At 38.5% G+C, this 27,014-nt stretch overlaps 2 protein-coding genes across 2 annotated transcripts in view; one reads left to right on the forward strand and one right to left on the reverse strand.

Annotated features, from left to right (window-relative positions):
• IL1RAPL2 (interleukin 1 receptor accessory protein like 2) overlaps nucleotides 1-27,014 on the reverse strand; it is a 617,445-nt gene that overhangs the window by 574,138 nt on the left and 16,293 nt on the right. The gene's annotated exons all lie outside the window — the stretch shown is intronic.
• On the forward strand, nucleotides 24,815-26,445 carry TEX13A (testis expressed 13A). Its single transcript, XM_004778692.3, has 3 exons — nucleotides 24,815-24,841; nucleotides 25,077-25,567; nucleotides 25,674-26,445. Exons 2-3 carry the CDS (start codon nucleotides 25,109-25,111, stop codon nucleotides 26,385-26,387), a joined length of 1,173 nt encoding a protein of 390 aa, XP_004778749.1. The 5' UTR covers nucleotides 24,815-24,841; nucleotides 25,077-25,108; the 3' UTR covers nucleotides 26,388-26,445.

Here is a 27,014-nt window from a genome sequence, read left to right on the forward strand (position 1 = left end):
AGAGAGGACAAATAATTCAGTTAAGCCCATATAACTGGTTAGTGGATTAGAACAACTGTTAGCTGTTAGCCCCTGGCTATTAGCCACGGCTACTCTCACAACTTGATGTTAATATGGGTTAACAACCAAACTAAGTTGTGGTTATTCATACACACTTGGGGAAGCTCACAGGAAAAAAATGTAGATGTGTAAATATAACAGTTAAAGAATAATGTTAATAGGCACAGCACAAAATAATTTGCAAATTTATGAATAAACCTCACTTCCTATTCCAAAGTTTTCATGTTCATTACTTTAGGTCATAATTTATACTTTTTCCCAGAAGTATTTCTAAGGGAAATTGTTGATCAATCTTGGGTTCCCTGACAGGAAAAGTAAGATCCAGGATTCAAAACATACATGAAGAATCCAGGGGTCTTTTTCTAACTCCCATTTATACAATATGCTTATACTACAACATCTTAAGTTTTATTTCTGAATTTGAGTTTATGTAAATTTTTAATTTATTTTTATTTTTTAAGATCTTATTTATTTATTTGACAGAGAGAGAAATCACAAGTAGGCAGAGAGGCAGGCAGAGAGAGAGAGGAAAGGAAGCAGGCTCCCTGCTCAGCAAGAGAGAGAGAGGAAAGGAAGCAGGCTCCCTGCTCAGCAGAAAGCCTGATTCGGGGCTCGATCCCAGGACCCTGGGATCATTACCTGAGCCGAAGGCAGAGGCTTTAACCCACTGAGCCAGCCAGGCGCCCCATATATAAATTGTTTATATCATCAGTACTGACTGATTTAAATGAAATTAAATAAATTAGGGAACTTTTTTCATATCTAAAAGCAGAAGCCAGGGTGCCTGGGTGGCTCAGTTGGAAAAGTGTCCCACTTGATTTCAGCTCAAGTCATGATCTCAGGGTTGGATTGAGCCCTGCCTTGGCCTCCATGCTCACAGAGTCTGTTTATCTCTCTCCCTCTGTGCCTCCTCCTCCTTTCTCTCATAAATAAATAAATAAATAAATAAACCCAGATAAAGTGCCTCAGGACATATTTGAAACTTTTCTAATTGGTTCCTTCAATTGTGTTATCCTCATTTCAAATTACTTTCTTTGCAAATCCCAGAACTATCTAATGATCAGTAAACTAAAACAAAATTAGTTTTTTGGCATTTTTGAAATGTCAGTTGACTGCTGTGCATCACTACCGTTTAATCAATCTACCACCCTTGCATGATATTGTCCTTCTTAATTTGCAAATTCAGGGAAAGGCAGCAAATCAATAAATAAACAAGATCTTGATGGTGGCCATGTAAGCCAGAATTCACTAAGGAGTGTGTAACAACTCACCTGCTGAATCAACTAGTGAAAAAAATAAAATTTTTACAAATATTTAAAATTTTTAAAAATTAGAAAAATAAAAAATAAAATAAACAATATCTTGGGCCCCTTTGGTGAATTCCATTCCTCCAAACTTATTACAAAAGTAAGAAACTTGTATTGAAAAATATCTTTGACCTTGTTGGAAAGGAGACTTTCAGATGAGTGCAAAATTAAGCACATATAACTAGAAACTGCAATGTTAATGATTTAAAAGAACAAGAAGAGAAAAAGAGAAAAGACACAAATTACTAATATCAGAAAGAAAAGAGGGAATGTCACTATAGTTCCCATGATATCAAAAGTATAATGAAGGAATAGTACAAACAACACTATGCCCACAAATTTGATAACCTAGATGAAATAGACCAATTTCTTGAAAGGCACAATCTACCAAAATTCATACAAGAAGAAAGAGACAATATGAATAAGGCTGATAGCTATTGAAGAAATTGAATCAATAATTAACCTTCCAAAATATAAAACACCAGGCCCAGATGGATTCACGGTGAATTCTACCAAATATTTAAGGATGAAATTATACAAATTCTCTACAATCTCCTTCAGAAGATAAAAGCAGAGGGAATACTTCTTAACTCATTCTATGAGGTCAGCATTACCTTAATATCAAAACCAAAGAGATTACAAGAAAACTACACACTGAACCTCTTTCATGAACATAAATGCACAATCCTCAACAAAATATTAGGAAATAAAATCCAGTAATGTCTAAAAATAATTATATACCACAATCAAGTGGGATTTATACCAGCTGTGGAAGCTGGTTCAAAAATTCAAAAATCAATTAATGTAGTTTATCATATTAACAAGCTAAAAAAGGAAAAAATTTACATGACTCTATCAGTAGATGCAGGGAAAGCATTTGACAAAATCCAACATCAATTTATGATAAAAATCAACAAACTAGAAATAGAGGGAAAATTCCTCAACTTGGTAAAGAGTATTTATGAAAAACCTAAAGCTAACATCATACTTAGTGGTAAGAAACTACAAGATTTCCCACTAAAATTAAGAATAAGGCAAAGATGTGTCATCTCACCATTCCTATTTAACACCATACCAAAACTCTTGGTTAATGCAATAGATATGAAAAGGAAATATCTGATTGATTCAGAAGGAAAATATAAAAGTATCTTTTTTCATGGATATATGATTGATCTATGCAGATAGATGATCTATGCAGAAAATCTGAAAGAGCTGACAAAACCTGAAATTAGTAAGCAATTATAACATGGTTCCAGGATATAAGGTTAATACACAAAATCCAATTGCCCTCACATATGCCAGCAATTAAAAAGTTTTTAATTTGAAATTAATAACATGATACTACTAACATTAGAAACCCCAAAAATGTCATACCTCAGGTACGTACCTAACAAAGTAAGGTATATACCTAACAAAGAACCTATAAGATCTACATGATGATGACTAAAAAACTGAGAAGAACAAAGTTCTTCTGAACTGCGAACAACAAAGTTGGAGGACTGATGCTACCTGACTTCAACACCTACTTTATTATTTTTTTCAACACCTACTTTAAAGCCACAGTAATTAAGACAAAACAGACAAACACATAAATGGAACAGAATATCAAGCCTGCAAATGGACCTCCATAAATATAGTCAACTGAACTTTGAGAGAGAAGCAAAGGCAACACAATGGAGCAAAGAATGTCTTTTCAATGAATGGTACTGGAGTGCCTGGGTGGCTCACCAATTAAGCAACTGACTCCTGGTTTCAACTTAGGTAATGATCTCAGTGTTGTGAGATTTAGTCCCATGTAGGGCTTCATGCTCAGCGGGAAATCTTGAGATTCTCTTCCTCTCCCTCTGCCTCTCCTTCTCTCTCTCTCTCTCAAATAAATTTTTAAAAAATAAAAATAGATAAATGGCATTGGCAAAACTGGATATCCAAATCTAAAAAAAAAAAAAAGGAATCTAGATACAGATCTTCACACCCATCATGAAAAATAATTCAAAATGGATCACAGAACTAAATGCAATGCAAATGTAAATGTTAATGCAATTTAGTAAAAACACAGAACTAAATGCAATGCAAATGTAAAATGCAAAACTATAAAATTCTGAAAAAACACAGGAGAAAACCTAAATGACCTTGGACATGGCAATGATTTTTTTTTTAATTACAACATCAAAGTCATGATCTATGAAAGAAATAACTGAATGTGAATAAAAGTTAAAACTTCTGTTCTACCGTAGACAATGCCAACAGAATTAGGAAACAGAGAAGCACAGACCGGGAGAAAATATTAGCAGAAGACACATCTATTCAAGGACTATTATCCAAAATATAAAAAGAATTTTTTAAACTCAACAGTAAGAAAACAAACAAAAAATTAAATACATCAAAGACCTTAACAAAAACCTCATCAAATAGGTAAGATATACAGATGGCAAGCATTTGAAAAGATGTATATAATATGTCACCATGGAAATGCAAATGAAAACAAACATGAGCCACAATTGTACACCTATTAGAATGCCCCAAATCCAGAATACTGACAATAGCAAATGCTAGTGAGTATGTGGGGCAATAGAAATTCTTTCATTGCTGATGGGAATGAAAAATGGTACAGCCACTTGGAATACAGTTTGGCTGTTTTTTTTTTTCCCACAAAACTAAATATACCCTTACCATATGATCTACCATTGGTGTTCAAAGGAGTAGAAAAATTATGTCCACACAAAAGCCTACCCACAGATGTTTGTGGAAGTTTTTTTCATAATTGCCAAAATTTGGAAGCAACCAAGATATCTTTTAGTAGATCAACGTGTAAATAAACTGTGGCATATCTTCACAGTGGAATACTATTAAGTGCCATAAAGAAATGCTCTTTCAAGCCATGAAAAGATATGGAGAAACCTTAAATGCATATTACTAAGTAAAAGAAGCCAATCTGAAAAAGCTACATACTGTAGGATTCCAACTTTTGGAAAAGGCAAAACTATGGAAACACTAAAAAGATCAGTGGTTGCCCAAGGTTGGGAGGAGGGATGAATAGGTGGAACACAGAGGACTTTAAGGGCAGTGAAATACTCTGTATGATATATGTCATTATACATGTACCCAAATTCATAGCATGTACAACAAGAGTGAACCACAATGAAAACTATGGACTTTAGGTGATAATGATATGTCAATGCAGGTTTATCAATTGTAACAGGTGTTCACTATGGCAGAGGATGCAGATAAGAGGGTATGTATATGTGGGGGCAGGAGGTATATGGGAAATTTCTGTACCTTCCTCTCAATTTTACTGTGAATCTGAAACATCTCTTTAAAAAAAAAAAAAAGCCTTAAAAGAAAGAGTAGGACAGGAGCACCTGGGTGGCTCAGTGGATTAAAGGCTCTGCCTTCGACTGAGGTCATGATTCCAGGGTCCTAGGATCGAGCCCTGCATCAGGCTCCCTGGGAGCCTGCTTCTCCCTCTCAATCTCTGCCTGCCTCTCTGCCTACTTGTGATCTCTGTCTGGCAAATAAGTAAATAAAATTTTTTAAAAGAAAGAGAACAGGCAAAGCTCTGATCAATGTCTTAATATTATCATTTTATGAGGAGCTACAACCTTTCAGATACTTCAAATGACATTCATTGAACATCTGCTATGTGCAATGTTGCTTATATATGTATGATAAAACAGATAGAAACTTAATACAATCATAAAAATATCCATGTTACGTAAATAATGCTGCAATAAAAATAGAAACTAAATAAATGAACAAAAGGAAAAAAAGAGACGAACCGAAAAACAGACCCTTAACTATAGAGAACAAATGATTACCAGAGGGAAGGTGAGTGGGAGGATTGGTGAAAGAGGTGAAAGAGATTAAGAGTACACTTATCTTGATGAGCACCGCGTAACAGAATTGTTGATTCACTGTATTATACACCTGAAAATAATGTAACACTGTATGTTAACTATCTTAGAATTAAAATTTTTTTAAAAGGGACTTGTCCCAATGGGGAGCCCCCCAAAACAAAAAACAACAGCAAAAATTTCCGTGCTAAGTTGGGGAAACAAAGGATCTTTTGAAAAACTTATTTTTATCCTTTTTAGCATAGTTTAATCTTATCTAGAGCTGTGAATATTTGGGGTTTTTTTTTAGTTGTTTTAGTTTTTTTTTTTTAACAAAAAGTGTCACCATTTGAAAATGATATCTCTAGTCTATAAGAATGTCAATATACTAGATTTGATTTTATGCATTTTTTTCCATTAGACAGAAACCTGATAATAAACAATCAAGGATTTATTGGAGGTATAAACAGAATACTTTTTTAACTATTCTCACCTGCTGACATGAACATTCAGCCTTCATCATGACACTGATTATCTCCAAATCAGGATTATTCAAAATTTCTTTCTGGTTCATGATGCATTCAGAGAAAAGGTCAACTCACAGACTTGAATTGAACTGGATTTGAGTAGCTCACTGCTTGAGAATGTGGCCTCTGAAGGAAGAGAGTTTTGGGTTCATATCCCAGATCTCTCATATCCTAACCTCGAAACTCTAGACAGGTCACTGAGCTTCTTTTTTGTATATGTAAAATGAAAATTAAAGAAAAGTTATCCATGAAAGGTTATTATATTACAAAAGTGTTAACACCTGTGAAGGTCTGGGATTTTACCATACTTGCAAGCTAATAATTCAAGCTGCCTGTTTCATGGGTATTGGTAAAAGATGAGAGACTACTGGGTCAGAAACAGACAGTTAATTATTCAAAACAGTGAAAGTAGCCAAAGTATCAGCATTTGTGATTCTTCCCTAACAATCCCTATAGGACAATACAAAGAGGGCCAAATGACACCTGCACAAGCCGTGGGTTGCGTTAAAGGATAAGTGTGCCAAGTTTAGAAAATACAAACCTTTTATAATGGGTCATAAGCATGCCTGCCCTTTGCTCCAAAGGGAGCCACTAGCTATATTTTCCAAGGCTGTAAGCAAACCTTCCCTTTGCTCTGGTGAAAGACACTATTTTCTATCTTTTGTGACTGTTCTCTGTATATACATCCTTGAAAAGGTAATCTGGGAAAAGGGATAGTGAGTGCCTCTGTCATAAAACATATAAAAGTGCAAGAGATCCATGGAGAATTGTCTTCCAACAATGAGACAGTTCATTTAAGATGCTCAGCATAGTACCTAGTTTATGGAAAGTGCTCAATAAAAATTAACACTTTTTAATATCATCACCACTATTAATACACCATCTACTGACTCTCAAGCCAAACTGTAATTTAAATCAAGATGTTTTGTTTTTTTGTGGAGCATAAGGAATAATATGGGGGACATTAGGAGAAGGAAAGGAAAAGTGATTGGAGGAAATCAGAGGGGGAGATGAACATGAAAGACTGTGGACTCTGAGAAACAAACTGAAGGTTTTGGAGGGGATGGGAGTGTGGGTGGTGTTAACCTGGGGGTGGTATTAAGGAGGCACATATTGCATGGAGCACTGGGTGTGGTGCATAAACAATGAATCTTGGAATACTGAAAAAATAAAATAATTCTTTTTTTAAAGATTTTATTTATTTATTTGACAGACAAGCAGGCAGAAAGGCAGGCAGAGAGACAGAGGAGGAAGCAGGCTCCCCGCTGAGCAGAGAGCCTGACATGGGAGTCGATCCTAGGACCATGAGATCATGACCTGAGCCAAAGGCAGAGGCTTTAATCCACTTGAGCCACCCAGGGGCCCCTAAAATAATTTTTTTAAAAAAAGATGTTTTGTTTTTTGTTGTTTAAAAAGAGAGCAGCCAATGAACCAGATTATAGTGGAAATTTTATATATTCTAAAAACTACTTGCTTAACAATCTACACATTTAATGCAATCCCTACCAAAATCCCATCCATTTTTTTCAAAGAAATGGAACAAATAATCCTAAAATTTATATGGAACCAGAAAAGACCCCAAATAGCCAGAAGAATGTTGAAAAAGAAAACCAAACTTGGTGGCATCATAATTCCAGACTTCAAGCTTTATTACAAAGCTGTCATCATCAAGACAGTATAGTACTGGCACAAAAACAGACACATAGATCAACAGAACAGAATAGAGAGCCCAGAAACAGACCCTCAGCTCTATGGTCAACTAATCTTCAACAAAGCAGGAAAGAATGCCCAATGGAATAAAGACAGTCTCTTCAACAAATGGTGTTGGGAAAATTGGACAGCCACATGCAGAAAAATGAAACTGGGCAATTTCCTTACACCGCACATGAAAATAGACGCAAAATGGATGAAGGACCTCAATGTGAGAAAGGAATCCATCAAAATCCTTAAGGAGAACACAGGCAGTAACCTCTTCGACCTCAGCCACAGCAACTTCTTCCTAGGAACATCACCAAAGGCAAGGGAAGCAAGGGCACAAATGAACTATTGGGGCTTCATCAAAATCAAAAGCTTTTGCACAACAAAGGAAATAGTTAACAAAACCAAAAGACAACTGACAGAATGGGAGAAAATATTTGTAAATGACATATCAGATAAAGGGCTAGTATCCAAAATATAAAGAACATAACAAACTCAAAACCCAAAGAGCAAATAATCCAATCAAGAAATGGGCAGAGGAATGGAACCAGTGTTCATGTACTAGAGGCAGAACAGTCTCCCTCCAAGATTATAGATTCTTGAAAGTCCTCAAGACACCTAATAGTAAAAATGAGGAATTATAATTGTAGGCAGGCCCTCTTGAAGGCAGCTAGGACAAAGAAGCTCCTTACGTACAGAGGAAAGCCCATCACAATAACGTCAGACTTGTCCACAGAAACCTGGCAAGCCAGAAAAGGCTGGCAAGATATATTCGGGGCAATAAATGAGAAGAACATGCAGCCAAGAATACTTTATCCAGCAAGAATGACATTCAAAATGGATGGAGAGATAAAGAGTTTCCAAGACCGGCAAGGCTTAAAAGAGTATGCGACCACCAAGCCAACCCTGCAGAAAATATTAAGGGGGGTTCTATAAAAGAGAAAAAATCCTAAGAATATCATTGAACAGAAATATAGAGACAATCTACAGAAAGAAAGACTTCAAAGGTAACACAATGTCAATAAAAACGTATCTATCAATAATCACTCTCCATGTGAATGGCCTAAATGCACTCATAAAATGACATAGGGTTGCTGATTGGATAAAACGACAGGACCCATCCATATGTTGTCTACAAGAGACCCACTTTGAACCTAAGGATACACCCAGACTGAAAGTGAAGGGATGGAGAAGCATCTTTCATGCCAATGGGCCTCAAAAGAAGGGCGGGGTAGCGATTCTCATATCAGATGAATTAGATTTTAAACGAAAGACTGTAGTCAGAGATACAGGAGGACACTACATAGTTCTTAAAGGGACTATCCCCCAAGATGATCTAACAATTGTAAATATCTATGCTGCCAATATGGGAGCAGCCAATTACATAAGAAAACTATTAATCAAGATCAAGAGTCATATTGATATAAATACATTAATAGTAGGAGATCTTAACACGCCACTCAAGTAATAGACAGATCATCCAAGCAGAAAATCAATAAAGAAACAAGAGCATTGAATGACACATTGGACAAGATGGATCTCATAGATATATACAGAACATTCCACCCTAAAGCAACAGAATATTCATTCTTCTCAAGTGTACATGGAACCTTCTCAAGAATAGACCACAGACTGGCTCACAAATCAGGACTCAACTGATACCAAAAGACTGAGATTATTCCCTGCATATTCTCAGATCACAATGCTTTGAAACTGGAGCTCAATCACAAGGAAAAGTTTGGAAGGAACTCAAATACCTGGAAGCTAAAGACCACCTTGCTTAAGAATGCTTGGATCAACCAGGTGATCAAAGAAGAACGTAAACAATTCATGGAAACAAATGAGAATGAAGACACTTCAGTCCAAAACCTATGAGATACAGCAAAGGTGATCCTAAGGGGGAAATACATAGCCATCCAAGCCTCCCTCAAAAAAATTGAAAAATCCAGAATACACCGGCTGTGTCTACACCTTAAAGAACTGGAGAATCAACAACAAATCAAACCAACTCCACACATAAGAAGGGAAATAATCAAGATTAGAGCAGAGATCAATGAGGTAGAAACTAGAGATACAGTAGAAAGTATCAATGAAACATGAAACTGTTTTTTTTGAAGGAATCAATAAGATCGGTAAACCATTGGCCACACTAATACAAAAGAAAAGAGAAAAAGCTCAAATCAATAAAATTATGAATGAAAAGGGAGAGATCACAACTAACACCAAGGAAGTAGAAACAATCATCAGAAGTTATTATTAACAGTTATATGCCAATAACTTAAACAACCTAGAGGAAATGGATGCATTCCTGGAAAACTATAAACTCCCAAAATTGAACCAGGAAAAAATTAACAACCTGAATAGACTGATATCTAGTAATGAGATTGAAGCAGTGATCAAAAACCTCCCAAAAAACAAGAGCCCAGGACCTGACGGATTCCCTGGGGAATTCTACCAAACTTTCAAAGAAGAAATAACACCTATTCTCCTGAAACTGTTTCAAAAAATTGAAGCAGAAGGAAAACTTCCAGACTCTTTCTATGAAGCCAGCATTACCCTGATCCCCAAACCAGGCAAAGACCCTACCAAAAAGGAAAATTTCAGACCAATATCACTGATGAACATGGATGCCAAGATTCTCAACAAGATCCTAGCAAAAAGGATCCGACAGCACATTAAAAAGATTATCCACCATGACCAGGTGGGATTCATCCCTGGGTTACAAGGATGGTTCAACATTCAAAATCAATCAATGTGATAGAACAAATCAATAAGAGAAGAGACAAGAACCACGTGGTCCTCTCAATGGATGCAGAAGAAGCATTTGACAAAATCCAGCATCCGTTCCTGATTAAAATGCTTTAAAGTATAGGGATAGAGGGAACATTCCTGAACTTCATAAAATCTATGAAAGACCCACAGCAAATATCATCCTCAATGGGAAAAAGCTTGCAGCCTTCCCGTTGAGATCAGGAACAAGACAAGAATGCCCACTTTCACCACTCTTGTTCAGCATAGTATTAGAAGTCCTAGCAACAGCAATCAGACAACAAAGAGAAATAAAAGGTATCCAAATTGGCAATGAAGAAGTCAAACTCTCTCTCTTTGCAGATGACATGATTCTTTATATGGAAAACCCAAAAGAGTCCACCCCCAAACTATTAGAACTCATACAGCAATTCAGCAACGTGACAGGATACAAAGTCAATGTATAGAAATCAGTGGCTTTCTTATACACTAACAATGAAAATTCAGAAAGGGACATTAGAGAATCGATTCCATCTACTATAGGACCAACAACCATAAGATACCTGGGAATAAACGTAATCAAAGAGGTAAAGGATCTGTATTCGAGGAACTACAGAACACTCATGAAAGAAATTGAAGAAGACACAAAAAGATGGAAGACCATTCCATGCTCTTGGATCAGAAGAATAAACATTGTTAAAATGTCTATACTGCCTAGAGCAATCTATGCTTTTAATGCCATTCCGATCAAAATTCCACCAGTATTCTTTAAGGAGCTGGAGCAAATGATCCAAAAATTTGTATGGAACCAGAAGAGACCCCGAATCACTAAGGAAATGTTGAAAAAAAAAAAATAAAACTGGGGGCATCACGTTACCTGATTTCAAGCTTTATTACAAAGCTGTGATCACCAAGACAGCATGGTACTGGCATAAAAACAGACACACAGACCTGTGGAACAGAGTAGAGAGCCCAGATATGGACCCTCAACTCTATGGTTAAATAACCTTCGACAAAGCAGGAAAAAATATACAGTGGAAAAAAGACAGTCTCTTCAATAAATGGTGCTGGGAAAATTGGACAGCTATATATAGAAGAATGAAACTCGACCATTCTCTTACACCATACACAAAGATAAACTCGCAATGGGTAAAAGATCTCAACGTGAGACAGGAATCCATCAGAATCCTAGAGGAGAACATAGGCAGTAACCTCTTCGATATCAGCCACAGCAACTTCTTTCAAGATATGTCTCCAAAGGCAAAGGAAACAAAAACAAAAATTAACTTTTGGGACTTCATCAAGATCAAAAGCTTCTGCACAGCAAAGGAAACAGTCAGCAAAACAAAGAGGCAACCCACAGAATGGGAGAAGATATTTTCAAATGACAATACAGACAAAGGTTGACATCCAGGATCTATAAAGAACTCCTCAAACTCAACACACACAAAACAGATAATCATATCAAAACATGGGCAGAAGATATGAACAGACATTTCTCCAATGAAGACATACAAATGGCTATCAGACACATGAAAAAATGTTCATCATCATTAGCCATCAGGGAGATTCAAATTAAAACCACATTGAGATACCACCTTACACCAGTTAGAATGGCCCAAATTAACAAGACAGGAAACAACGTGTTTCGGAGAGAATGTGAAGAAAGGGGAACCCTCTTCCACTGTTGGTGGGAATGCAAGTTGGTGCAGCCACTTTGGAGAACAGTGTGGAGATTCCTCAAGAAATTAAAAATAGAGCTTCCCTATGACCCTGCCATTGCACTACTGGGTATTTACCCCAAAGATACAGATGTAGTGAAAAGAAGGGCCATCTGTACCCCAATGTTTATAGCAGCAATGGCCACGGTCGCCAGACTTTGGAAAGAACCAAGATGCCCTTCAATGGACGAATGGATAAGGAAGATGCATTCCATATACACTATGGAGTAGTATGCCTCCATCAGAAAGGATGAATACCCAACTTCTGTAGCAACATGGACGAGACTGGAAGAGATTACGCTGAGTGAAATAAGTCAAGCAGAGAGAGTCAATTTTCATATGGCTTCACTTATTTGTGGAGCATAACAAACAACATGGAGGACACAGGGAGATGGAGAGGAGAAGGGAGTTGAGGGAAATTGGAAGGAGAGGTGAGCCATGAGAGACTATGGACTCTGAAAAACAATCTGAGGGTTTTGAAGTGGCAGGGGGGTGGGAGGTTGGGGGAGCCAGGTGATGAGTATTGAGGAGGGCACGTATTGCATGGAGCACTGGGTTTGGTGCAAAAACAATGAATTCTGTTATGCTGAAAAGAAATTTAAAAAAAAAAAAAGAAATGAAATGAGCAGAGGACATGACCAGACTTTTCTGCAAAGAAGACATTCAAATGGCCAACAGACACATGAAAAAGTGCTCCACATCACTCGGCATCAGGGAAATACAAATCAAAACCACAATGGGATGCCACCTCCCACCAGTCAGAAAGGCTACAATGAACAAGTCAGGAAATGACAGATGCTGGTGAGGATGCAGAGAAAGGGGGACCCTCCTACACTGTTGGTGGGAATGCAAGCTGCTGCAACCATTCTGGAAAACTGCATGAGGTTCCTCAAAAGGTTTAAATTAGAGCCACCTTACGACCCAGCAATTGCACTACTGGGTATTTACCCTAAAGATACAAACGTAGTGATCCGAAGGGGCACGTGCACCGGAATGTTTATAGCAGCAATGTCCACAAAATACAAACTATGGAAAGAACCTGTATGTCCATCAAAGGCCCAATGGATAAAGAAGAAGTGGTGTGTATATATAATGGAATACTATGTAGCCATCAAAAGAAATGAAATCTTGCCATTTGTGACGACAGGGATGGAACTAGAGGGTATTATGCTTAGCAAAATAAGTCAATCAGAGAAAAACAACTGTCATATGATCTCCCTGATATGAGGAAGTAGAGAAGAATATGGGGGTTTGGGGGATAGGAAAAGGGTAAATGAAACAAGATGGGATCGGGAGGGAGACAAACCATAAGATACTCTCAGTGTCACAAAACAAACTGAGAGTGGTGGGGGGGGGAGGGGGATAGGGAGAGGGGGGTGGGGTTATGGACATTGGGGAGGGTATGTGATATGGTGAGTGCTTTGAAGTGTGTAAAGCTGGCGATTCACAGACCCGTACCCCTGGGGCTAATAATTCATTATATGTTTATTAAAAAAATTAAAAATTAAACAAAAACAACAAAAAAAACCCTACTTACCTAAAATAAAATTTTATTACTGAAATGTCATACACCTTGATTTCAAAACAAACTTTTATTTGGGGGTTGAGCATTTAAGTCAGGTACCTAATCAAGAAAAAGTTATATATATGAGATAATGCATTCATAGATAATTGAGAATTACAGATCTTTCCGGTGATAAGTTTAAGTAACTATTCACAAGGAAAGTAATTGCAATCTGCCACCTAAGGGAATAAGTAGCTAGTTTAAAATCTGTCTGCCAATAACTGACTGAAATGTGGTAAAGGTAAGGGAATAATCAGAGTAAACTCAAAACATTCCCTGCCATCACCATCATCCCCAACATTTTATGAGTGACCCCTGCTTTATTATTTGGTTGAAGAAAATTTTAAAAGAATCAATCAGCTTCACATCATACCATAACCAAAATGCTCTTCAGAAACCTTTGGAGAACCCTGTCATTTCTGTTAAAAACAAAAACAAAACTCTCCTCTAGAAAACTTCCTCAACCAATTTCACTAACTCTAATAACTATTTCTTATTTCTTCAGTGCTTTTTATTTAGAGCACACTATTTAAATCTAGCAATATGTTATTTTGTAATTATTCCTATAGTATTCACAAAAGTTTTGCTTTATTGCCTGAGTTACATTTCAAATTCTTCAAAAGCACACTTTTCTTACATATAGTTATCTCCCTCCCCATACAGTAGATGCCAGAGTATTACTCTTGTCTTTGTGCTGTAATTATTTATTAAATGTCTTAGCAACTAAGCTGTCATACCCTATGACACCAAGATCTACTTTCTGAATCCTGACTACTTACTATAGCTGTCACTACCAAAGATTTTGAATGACTTGTCAACAATCAAAATTTCTGCATGCTGCTCTAACACCACTCTATGACCCACTATCATTTGGCTTCTGCCCTAACATTCTATTGAATTTCTATCACAACTCTCACTAAGGATATCTTATTAGCCAAATCTAATGAACTCTTGTTCACCCTCATCCTATCTGACCTCTGTACATTATTTGACGCTTGAAAAATTTCCTCCAACTTTCTGAATCTCTTCTTACTTCTAAGATATCTCTCTTATGATTGTCTACATCTCTGATCATTCCTTACTACTATATTACTGTCTTATCATCCTCAACCTATTTCCAAAAAAGTTTCCCATCTTCCCCCAGGCCTCATGATTACTTCCTCTGTTTTATTTGTTTGTATTCTTCTCTCCCTCTAGCATTCATCTTCAGCACTAAGTGTTCTAGCACTAAATTTCAACCACAAACCAAGTGCTAAAGACATCCAAGCTCATAATATTTTTCTCCAGTTCTGTCCTCTCTCCTAAGATCTAGCCAAGTATATCCATATGATTGTCATGAAGACACTTACCAGTCCCAAACTAAAGTTATTATCTCTTCCCTATAGTCTGTCTTTCTTCCTATAATATCTATTATGATGAGAGGCATCACTAATCACACCACCTAGTTTCTCAAATCAGATGCCTCAAAATCATCCTCCTTTCCACTTCCCCTATTTATTCCTTGTGTACAATTGTTTAACAAGTTGTGCTAATTCTGTTTCAAAATTCTTTCCTTATCTGATATTTCAACTACATCCTACCACAGTTCAAGCTGTTATCATGTTTTTCCTGCACAATTAAAGTAAAATCTTAACAGGATTCCCTGTCTTCATTTTCTCTCTTCTCCAAAAGAAATTACTTACTAGCGGGAGAAGAGAAAATGGGGACAGAGGAGAAGGACCCTAGGCTTGTATTGTCCCATGAACACATTAGATAATTATCAAATCATTCTAAATACCCCAGAAATCAACTGGAAGTTTTATAAAACAAAATCCACAACTAAAAAGAGAGAAAAAGCCACATGAAAGAAGGTAGGAAGTACAAACGTGTTTTAAAGGAGAAGTGGATTGCTGATGCTGTGGAGGAGAGGGAGCTGTGCTCATAGAGAAGGGTAAGAGAATAGAGCACACATGGGAACACACAAGAAAAACATTTCCCTAAAGTCATTGCCTGGGAAAACAAGAAGGGCTGATTTTCATGAGCTTTTACAACCACCGAGGCTTAAAGTCTGGAGTTTTAAAGGTCAGTGGGGTTGGCTGGGATAGAGTTGAGAGGGTTCTGCATTGTTCCTGGACAGATGGAAAGCAAATAACTAGGAGGTGGGCAGTGTGGAAACAGCAATCTGAAAAATGCTTGGGACACATAGCAGGAAGATATTTGCTCTTCTTGGGACACATCCTTGAGAGGCAGCATTCATGGAAATGCCCCTCTGGAATTTCCACGAATAGCTGATACCATTTCCTCCCCAGCCACTCTGCATAAACACAGAGCCACCTGAGGAATGCAGCACAGCACCAACACCAGTTACCTAACATGCTTATACCATGCCCCACATCTTATACTCTGGTGGATCTGTTCTTCTCAGTCAAGCTTCTCTAAGTCCCAGTGCAACAGGCCTCTTCCCCAGAAACCAACAGAAACCCCAGCCCACACCATATCTCCAGACCAGAGAGTTCTGCAGGGCTTCAGTTCTAGTAAAAGTAGTGTCAGGTCTCATTTAACAAACAGACCAGAGTACACCTAGTTTAAACTCACCACATTCTGGCCAAGGACCAAACATTGGCAACTGCAGGCAAGAAGAGCCTCTGTAGATGTCTAGTCTGAAGGAAAGAGCAGCCAGAACACAACAGCAGAGCACATGCAGTACACATGGGAAACAAACCTGATGTGCCAGACTCTGGACATTACATGAGTTCTTCTTCATAAAGCCATTACTCTCAGGAGCAGGAAACATAACTGGCTTTTCTAACACAGAGAAGAAAGCAGAGTCTTAGACAAAATGCCATGACAGAGGAATTCATCCCAAATTAAAGAACAAGATAAGGCCACGGAAGAGATCTAAGTGAAACAGATAAAAGTAATAAGACTGATGTAGAATTTAAAGCAACAATTATATGGATATTTGCTGGACTTGAGAAAAGAATAGAAGGCATCAGGGAGACCATTACCACAGAGATAAAAGAGTTAAAAAATCAGTCAGAGGTGGCGATTCAATCACTGAGATTGGAAATAGGCATGATGCAATGAACAGTAGAATGGAAGAAGCAGAGGAACAAACCAGTGATATAGAAAACAAAATAATGGAAAATAAGAAAGCTGAACAAAAGAGAAAAAGAAGAATTATGGAAAATGAGAATAGACTTAGGGAAATCAGTGACTCTCTCAAACATAATAACATTCATATTATAGGAGTCCAAGAAGAAGAGAGGGAAAAGGGGGCAGAAACTTTGAGGAAATAATAGCTGAAAATTTCCCTAGCCCCGGGAAAGTAAACAGACAACCATACTCAAGAGCACAGAGAATTCCCATCAAAATCAATGAAAGCAGGCCAACACCAAGACATATTGGGATTAAATTTATAAAATATCATGATCAAGAAAAATTCTTAAAAGCAGCAAGACAAAACAAATCCTTAACTTACAAGAGAACAACCATAAAACTAGCTGGAGATATCTCACAGAAACATTGCAAACAAGAAGAAAGTAGCATGATATATTCAAATTGCTGAATGAGAAAAATCTGTAGCAAAGAGTACACTATCCAGTAAGGCTATCATTCAGACTAGAAGGAGAGATAGTTTCCCCGACAAACAAAACTAAAGGGGTTTGTGAACACTAAACCACCCCTCTGCAATAAATACCAAAGGAGTCTCTTTGAGTGGAAAGGTAAGACCAAAAATGATGAAGAAAAGAAAGGAACAGAGAAAATCTCCAGAAACAATAACAAAACAAGTAATAAAATAGCACTAACTACATACCTATCAATAACTACTTTGAATATAAATGGATTAAAAGCTACAATCAAAAGACATAGGGTGTCAGAATGGATTAAAAAACAAAATCCATCTATAAGCTGCCTAAATAAGACTCATTTTATACCTAAAGATACAAGGAGAAACAGTTATCAAATGGACATCAAAAGAAAGCCAGAGGGGCAAAACTTACATTGTACAAACTAGACTTTAAAACAAACACTTTACCAAGAGATGAAGAGGGGCACTGTATCATAATAAAGAGGACAACCCAACAAGAAGATCTAATAATTGTAAATAGTTATCCACCCAACATGGGAGGACCCAAATATATAAAACAACTAATAACAAACAAAAAAGAAACTAATTGCTAATAACACAATAATAGTAAGTGCCTAAGAGACTTTAACACCCCGCTTACATCAGTGGACTGATCATCTAAACAGAAAACGAAGAAGGAAACAATGGCTTTGAATGACACACTAGACCAGATGAACTAACAGATACATTCAGAATATTTCATCCTGAATACATACTCAAGTGCACATGGGACTTTATGCAGAATAGATCAAATATTAGGTCACAATCAAGCCTCAACAAATATCAAAAGACAGAGATCCTACCATGCATATCTTCTGATCACAACACAATGAAATTTGAAGTCAACCACAAGAAAAAAATTGGAAAGACCAAAAATAAATGGAGGCAAAATGACATGCTACTAAACAATGAATGTGTCAGGGTGTCTGGGTGGCTCATTTGGTTAAGTGTCCAACTCTTGGTTTCAGCTCAGGTCATGATCTCATGATTGTGGGCTTGGGCTCCAGGCTGGGCTCTGTGCTCAGCGCAGAGTCTGCTTCTGGTTCTTCCTCCCTCTCCCTTCCCCTCTCACTCACACACACACTCTCTCTCAAATAAATAAATAATAACTAATGGGTCAACCAGGAAATTGAAGACATTTTTTAAAAGATACATGGAGAGAAATGAAAATGAAAACACAACAGTCCAAAAAATATGGGATGCAGTAAAAGCATCCCTAAGAAGGACATTTATATCAACAGAGACCTACTTCAAGGAGAAAGAAAAATCTCAAATATACACCCTAACATTAAAGAGCAAGAAAAATTATAAATGAAGTCTAAAGCCAGCAAAAGGAAGGAAATAATAATGATTATAATATATAATAATTATAATAAAGTAATATATTTTTAAAATATATATGTTAAGTAAAATAAGTCAAACAGAGAAAAACAATTATCTTATGGTTTCCCTCATATGTAGAAAATGAGGAATAGCATGGAAGACCAAAAGGGAAGGGAGAGAAAACTGAATGGGAAGAAATCAGAGAAGGAGAGAAACCATGGGAGACCCTGGACTCCTGGAACCAAACTGAGGGTTACAGTAGGAAGGTGGGTGGGGATGGGCTACCCAGGTGATGGGTATTAAGGAAAGTACATATAGTGATGAGCAGTGGGTGTTATATGTAACTATGTTGAACACTATATCAACAACTAATGATGTACTAGAAGTTGGTTAATTGAATATAATATAAATGAATAATAGCTACATAATAATGTATAATTAAAATAAAAATATAATAAAACAGATGTAAATGATATAAAAACTAAAAAAAAAAATAGAATAGATCAATGAAACCAGAAGCTGGTCCTTTGGAAAAATAATCAATGAAATTGATAAACCTCTTGCCAGATTTATACAAAAGAAAAAAGACCCAAACAAATAAAATCACAAATGAAAGAGAAGAAATAATAACTGACACCACAGAAATACAACTATAAGAGAATATTATGAAAAACTATATGCCAACAAATTGTGAACAGCCTGGAAAAAATGGATTAATTCCTAGAAACATATAAACCACCAATACTGAAACAGGGAGAAATAGAAAACTTAGACTGACAAATAGCAACAAAATTGAATCAGTCATCAAAAATCTCCAAACAAATTAAAGTCCAGGGCCAGGCGGCTTCACAGCAGAATTCTACCAAACATTGCAAGAAGAGTTAACACCTAAACTTTTCAAATTATTTCAAAAAATAGAAAAGGAAGAAAAACATATAAATTCATTCTATGAGGCCAGCATTGCCCCAATACCTAAACCAGATAAAGACTCCCTAAAAAAGAGAACTACAGGCCAATATCTCTGATGAACATGGATGCAAAAATTCTTTTTTTAAGGTATTTTATTTTTTAAAAATATTTATTTTTTTGACAGAGAGAGAGAGAGAGAGATCACAAGTAGGCAGAGAGACGGGCAGAGAGAGAGGGGGGAAGCAGGCTCCCCACTGAGCAGAGAGCCTGATGTGGGACTCAATCCCAGGACCCTGAGATCATGACCTGAGCCAAAGGCAGAGGCTTAATCTACTGAGCCACCCAGGTGTCCCTGGATGCAAAAATTCTTAATGAAATACTAGCAAAACAAATCCAAAGTACATTAAAAGAAGCATTCACCACAACCAAGTAGGATCTGTTCTTGGGCAGCAAGGGTGGTTCAGATTTGCAAATCAATCTGATAATACCACAAGAATAAAAGAAAGGATAAGAACCATATGATCCTCTCAATGGATGCAGAAAAAGCGTTTGACAAACTACAACATCATTCTTCATTAAAAACCCTCAATTGGAAGGGGAGGTGAACCATGAGAGACTATGGATTCTGAAAAACAATCTAAGGGGTTTGAAGGGGCAGGGGAGGTTGGGGTACCACGTGGTGGGTATTATAGAGGGCACGGATTGCATGGAGCACTGGGTGTGGTGCAAAAATAATGAATAATGTTATGCTGAAAATAAAAACTAAATTTAAAAAAAAACCCTCAACAAAGTAGGTTTACAGGAAACAACCCTCAACAAAATAAAGGCTATACATGAAAAAGCCACAGTTAATATCCTCAATGGGGAAAAAACTGAGAGTTTTCCCCTAAAGTAAGGCTCAAGACAGGGATGCCCACTCTCACCACCGTTATTTAACATAGTTCTGCAAGTTCTAGTCACGGTAGTCAGACAACAAAAACAACAAAAATAAAATAAAATAAAATGCATCCAAATCAGCAAGAAAGAAGTCAAACTTTCACCATTTGCAGATGATGTGGTACTCTATATGAAAACCTGAAAGACTCCACCAAAAAATTTTTAAAACTGATGCAATTCAGTAAAGTTGCAGGATACAAAATCAACATACAGAAATCTGTTGCACCTCTATAGACCAATAATGAAACAGGAGAAAGAGAAATTAAGGAATCAATCCCATTTACAATTACACCAAAAACCACAAGATACCTAAGAATAAACTTAAAGAGATGAAAGACTGGTACTCAAAAAACTATGAAATGCTGATGAAAGAAATTAAAGACGACACAAAGAAACTGAAAGACATTGCATGTTCATGGATTGGAGAACAAACATTGTTAAAAAGTCTACACTACTCAAAGCAATGAACAATCCTTACCAATCCTTATCAAAATACCATCAGCATTTTTCACAGAGCTAGAACAATCCTTAAATGTGTATGGAACCACAGAAGACCCTGAACTACTAAAGTGACCTTGAAAAAGAGAAGCAAAGCTAGAGGCATTGCAATCCCAGATTACAAATTATGTTACAAAGCTGATTGGTGGAAACAGTTTGGTACTGGCACAAAATAGACACATAGATCAATAGAACAGACTAGAAAACCCAGAAATGAACCCACAATTCTATGGTCAATTAATCTTCAACAAAGCAGTATAGAAGATTCAATTAGAAAAAGTCTCCTCCAAAAATGAGATGTTAGGAAAACCGGAGAGGAACATGCAAAAGAATGAAACTGGACCACTTTCTTACACACAAAAATAAATTCAAGGGCGCCTGGGTGGCTCAGTGGGTTAAGCCGCTGCCTTCGGCTCAGGTCATGATCTCAGGGTCCTGGGATCGAGGCCCGCATCGGACTCTCTGCTCAGCAGGGAGCCTGCTTCCTCCTCTCTCTCTGCCTCACTCTCTGCCTGCTTGTGATCTCTCTCTGTCAAATAAATAAATAAAATCTTTAAAAAAAAAATAAATAAATTCAAAAAGGATTAAAAACCAAATGTGAAACAGGAAACCATTAAAATCCTAGAGTAGAACACAAGCAGTAACCACTTTGGTATTGACCATAGCAATTTCTTTCTATGCATGTCTCCAGAGACAAGGGAAACAAAAAGCAAAAATCGAATTATTGAGGCTGCATCAAAATAAAAAGCTTTCACACATCAAAGGAAACAATCAACAAAACTAAAACACAATGTCTGGAATAGGAGAAGATATTTTCAAATGATGTATCTGAGAAAGAGTTAGTATACAAAATCTATAAAAAAAAAACTTAACAAACTCAAAATCAAAAAAATGAATAATCCAATTTTTAAAATGAGCAGCTGACATCACTGATCATCAGGGATATGCAAGTCAAAACTACAATGAGATACCATCTCACACCTATCAGAATGGCTGAAATCAACAATATACGAAACAACAGGTGCTGGGAAGGATGTGGAGAAAAAGGAACACTCCAGCACTACTGGTTGTAATGCAAACCAGTGCAGCCACTCTGGAAAGTAGTATGGAAGATTTTCCTCGATTTAAATTTAAAACTACTTAAATTTAGAACTACTTTAATTTAAAAATAGAACTATCCTATGATCCAGCAATTGTACTACTAGGTATCTACCCAAAGAATTCAAAAATACTAATTCAAAGTGATACAGGCACCCCAATGCTTATAGCAGTATTATCTACAGCAGCCAAATTATGGAAATGGACCAAATGTCCACAGACTGACAAAAGAATAATGTGATACATATATACATACACACACACACACACACATAAACACACATGCAATGGAATATTACTCAGCCATACAAAAGAATGAAATCTTGCCATTGGCTGTAACAACATGGATAGAGCTAGAAAGTATGCTAAGCAAAGTAAGTCAGTCAGAGAAAGACAAATACTATGTAATTTCTCTCATACGTGGAATTTAAGAAACAAAACAAACGATCATAGGGGAAAAAAGAGAGAGAGACAAACCAATAAATGGACTCTTACCTATAGAGAACAAACTGATGGTTACCAGAGTGGAGGTAGATGGGGAACAGGTGAAATAGATGATGGAGATTAAGAAGTGCACTTGTGATGGGCACTGGGTGATGTACGGGAGTGCTGAATCCCTATATTGTACACGTGAAACTAATATTACACTGTATGCTCACTAACTGGAATTTAAATTAAAACTTAAAAGAATGGCTTTAATCTTCTAAACGTATTTCTAAGCAGAAGTGGAAAAATGGTAGCATATAGTTACAAGTGATCACAAACTGGTCCATATTTACAGTGTTATGGAAGGAATAGAAAAGGGTGAAAAATATTCTGAGGACAGAAGCATAGAAGGCCAAGGAGTAAGCAAGTCAGCTGCTATAAAACCATCAGTGAGAGTGGAGAGTGGTAAGAAGAGAAATGTCCTCAGCACCCTGTCCTTCTTGCTCTGTATCTTCTCCCTGGATTATTTCAACCACTACTTGGAACCCAGCATCCACTTTTCAATACTATATCTCCAGTCCGGATGTCTTTCCTAAGTACTAGACTTATATATCTAACTGCCTGTGGGGTATCTCTACTAGGATGCCCCCTAGGTATCTCAATATCAGTTTGTGTACAGGTGTACTCCCTCCCAAACAGCTTCTCTTTCATTCTCCATCTAAGTCTACAGCATTGCTGTTTAGTTCCTTCAGTGTATCAGAAATCTGGAAATTACCCTACTCATTTTCTCATCCTTCTCCCTGACATTCCTATGAATTCTATCAACCAAAGAGTTCTCTACATTCTTCTCTCCATTCTAACATCCACTGCCTTTGTTTACATATTGAATTACTGTGACATCCCCCTAATGGGTCTCTTTGACTCCACTATCTCCCTGTATTTCCTTGCCATTCCAATTTCTACATCATCTCCTGAATGATCTTTCTACAGAAGTCACTGCTGAACAAGCCAAAACAAAAACCCCTTTCCATTTAAGACTAATAATTAAAAATACACAAACTGAAAAAAAAATAATAACAGTTTAAAACGAGACCTAAGGGATGCCTGGGTGGCTCAGTTGGTTAAGCGGCTGCCTTCCGCTCAGGTCATGATCCCAGCATCCTGGGATCTTATCCCACAAGGGGCTCTCTGCTCGGTGGGGAGCCTGCTTCTCCCTCTGTCTTTGCCTGCCGATCTGTCTGCCTATGCTCGCTCTCTCTCTCTCTCTCTGACCAATAAATAAATAAAATCTTTAAAATAAATAAATAAATAAAACGAGACCTAAAACAGTGGGAGTTAAACCTCTGGGATTTAACCACCTTCTTAAGTAATGTTTTGATGCCTGATACATTTTTTTCTCTATCTGACACAAGAACCTTCAAGAAGAAATGCTATCTATTTCAATGTAGTTCGTAGAACAAAACATAATTTCTATACAATAAATAATGATTTTCTCATTTTTCAAATAGAAAAATAAACTAAAACCCAAAATGAGTGTATCTCTGCATGGCCAGTCTCTTCAGTGTATAAATGACGGCACAGAAAAGAGAATAAAGAGAGTTAAATTAGAAAGGTAAACTAAAGTAAGATTCTAGTATTGGACCAAGGAGTGTGTCACAGGAAGTCATCAAATATTTTTAAGCTTGAAAATATCATAATCATAGGAAAGATTAGGAGTTAGAAAGATATTAAAATTAGGGAGATTATTTAGAAGCCAATGCAGGCATTCTCTAAATGGAAATGGATGTCAAAAGATGTTTCTAAGGTAGTAGCAAGAAGACTCGGATGCCAATCTGCTAATGTGATTTAAGGCAAGTGGTGTTGACAGTTTTGAGGTTTCTATCCTGAACACAGGAATATAGGAGGAGAATCATCTCTAGTAGGAAAGGGTGAATATTTGGATTTTCGGTATCTTTGGGATATGCAGGAAATATGAGTCTAGACCAGAAGTTGGTCTAAATCCTGCCAGCTGCCTATTTTTATAAAGTTTTACTGGAATATAGCCACACTTATTTCTTCAAGTACTTTTTATAACTGCTTTTATGCTGCAAGTAGTTAGGACAGAGTTCTTTTGCCTCCAAAGTCTCAAATGATTACCACCTGGCCCTTTACATAAAAAAAAATTTTCTGACCTTCATATTCTAGTTCAGGAGCGTCTGGATTAGGAGATGCAGAATCTTGGGGGTGGGGGGTTGCTTTTTCCTGTTCTTGAATATTCCACCTCTGGGAGGGGCGGGGCCCCTGAAGTGGAATAAACCATTATGGTGGGGTGGAGAGTGGGGGGTTAAAGTTTTTGCACTTGATTATATTTCGTACTTGATTATATATTTCTGACCACTACTGTTGTTTCCCGCCTTTGATGACTTTCAACAATGTGGCAGGTTCTCTTATGTCCTGAAGTTTGAGAGGGACTTTCCTCATGCTTTCCTTCCCACCCCCACTGTCTCTGGAAGTTGGAACAGTCCCAGGGTAAAGCCTGGAGGGTTGGCCCCAAGACTTCCTTTCCTCCGAGCCCCTAGAGGAAGAGAGGTGCGCTTTCTTTTTTTGGTAAGTTAGTCAAGCGTCATAGGTCCACACCTCCACTAACACCAGCTAGGGAAGTGAGGCCTGGTGAGAAGTGTACTATGGCGGGAAGGCCGGTCGGGGTAAGGTGGGGTGTCTTTATGAGGGTCCGAGGAGGGTGAGGTGGGGCGGGGCAGGGCAGGGAGATAAGATGGGAAGAGACTGAGGGGGGAGGGGCAAAAGGGGACGGGAAAGAGCAACTAGTTGATTCATCCCACAGAACCAGCCAACCCTCTAACGCCCTCGGCCATCATGGCCTTGAAACCTGACGATGCCAGCAGTGGGTTCCAGCACAACAATGTTGTGGCCTTCATCAATGAGAAGATGGGCGGGCACACAAAAGGCCCTGAGTTCTACCTCGAGAATATAGCCCTGTCCTGGGAGGCGGTGGAGAACAAGCTCAGGGACATCCTAGACGACAACGCGGTGCCCAGTGAGGCCAAAGATGCCTGTGCCTGGAGCAGCCTGGCCCTAGGTATGCGCTTTGCCTGCAGGCAGAGCCAGTTACATGGGTGCAGGGTGCACTGGTTGCAGAACTTCACCAAACTGCACAAGTCCGCTGCACAGGCCCTGGCCTCAGACCTAAAGGAGCACACAGCGCAGCAGGAGATGGAGCGCAGGGAGGCAGCCTTCAGGCTGCGGCAGACACAAGCAAACCTGGCAGAGATGCAAAAGGAAAGGGACCTCCTGAGGTGGAAGCTCCTCCGGGCTGTAAGATTACCTCTATTGGTCCCTGCCCCATCTCCTGGCCCCATTTCCCTGCCCCACCCTCTCGCTGCCCCCAGAATAGGTCTTAATCCTGCCTACTTTTCTCCAGGAGCTGGAGTCTCCACGGAAGCAGGAGTGGGTCCAGGTCGCAGAGGAATCAGATCTGGCCACTGCCAGTGGGGCTGAAACAGAAAGAGCACACAAGGAGGAAGAGGAGGCAGGAGCTGCTGCTACTTCTGCTACAGTTGCTGGCACCACAGGAAGAGGAAGAAGACAAAAGGATGTGGAAGGAACAGAGGCCACCAAGAAGCTGGGCAGAGGCTTTGTGCAACCTCCTGGAGCTGAGGAGCAGAAAAATTACACCTCTGGTGGGCAGAGGGAGGGAGATCTCAGGTCAGTGGAAACAACCATGTTTTATTTCCCTGGAACCCTCCAGCCTGCATCCAGAGTCTCACCATCACCCCTTCCTGTCCAGCTTCCTGCTTCATTCACATACTCCTACTCATGCCCCTCATCCCCCTTCCCACCTGCGCCCACACCATCCCCACCAGCAGCAACATGCACAGCAAGAGCTCCATCTCAGACATCTCCCAACAGGAAGCCCTCTGACGTTAGCTTGTGTTCTGATGTGGGGTCCCAGGGAACAGACCCTCAAGAATCCCAAAGAGACAGGAGAGACTCCGAACCCCATCAGCAGAGAAGACCTCCCATATTTCGAAGGCCTGGGGATTGGGACTGCCCTTGGTGTAAAGCTGTGAATTTTTCAAGGAGGGAAATTTGCTTCCGCTGTGGGAGGGGAATCTGGCTGCAAAGCCCTCAGTAAATTCAGAAATGTGAAGTAGAACAGAAAATCCCAATGGGAAATCAATTTTCAGAGGGAAGGGGAGAAGTAGGGGAGGGTTTGGGAAGAGTGGGGGTGTAGGGAGGGTGGGCAAATGGGGCAAGGTAGGTTGTGAGGGAGGTGGAAAAGTGGGCTGGGAGGTGGGGTATGGGGTGGTGTCTGGGGAGGGTGAAGATGGGGTAGCTATTGGGATAAAACATAGAGGAAGTCTTATTTTGATGAACTTTTTTGTGTTCCAGAGCTTTAGCATTCCACACCCCAGAAGCACCATAGCTTCTTAGTATATGTCTCCCTCCCCAACCCTAGTATCTGGTGGGTCTGAGTAGCCATGTATATGACAACATACCCTATCCCCACCTGGGCTATATATGATTGGAGCAGGAGGGGACACCTGACCTATCCTGAGCCAAACAGGTCTCACATTAGAGAATCTGAACCGAGAGGCAGATTCCATAGTCAGGATGGTGTTGGGTAAGGAAACAGTGGGTTATTTGGAGTTGGGGCCAAGGCCTGGTCCTGGTTGTCAGGGAGCAGAACTGTGTGCTTTATAGAAGCCAAGTATCTTTTAGAGGATGCCAGAATGTGGTCCCAGGCAGCAGACAAGCACAG

The sequence above is a fragment of the Mustela putorius genome, unplaced genomic scaffold (assembly GCF_011764305.1).
Source record: "Mustela putorius furo isolate JIRA1106 unplaced genomic scaffold, ASM1176430v1.1 tig00003901_pilon_pilon_pilon, whole genome shotgun sequence".
Taxonomy (NCBI): domain Eukaryota; kingdom Metazoa; phylum Chordata; class Mammalia; order Carnivora; family Mustelidae; genus Mustela; species Mustela putorius.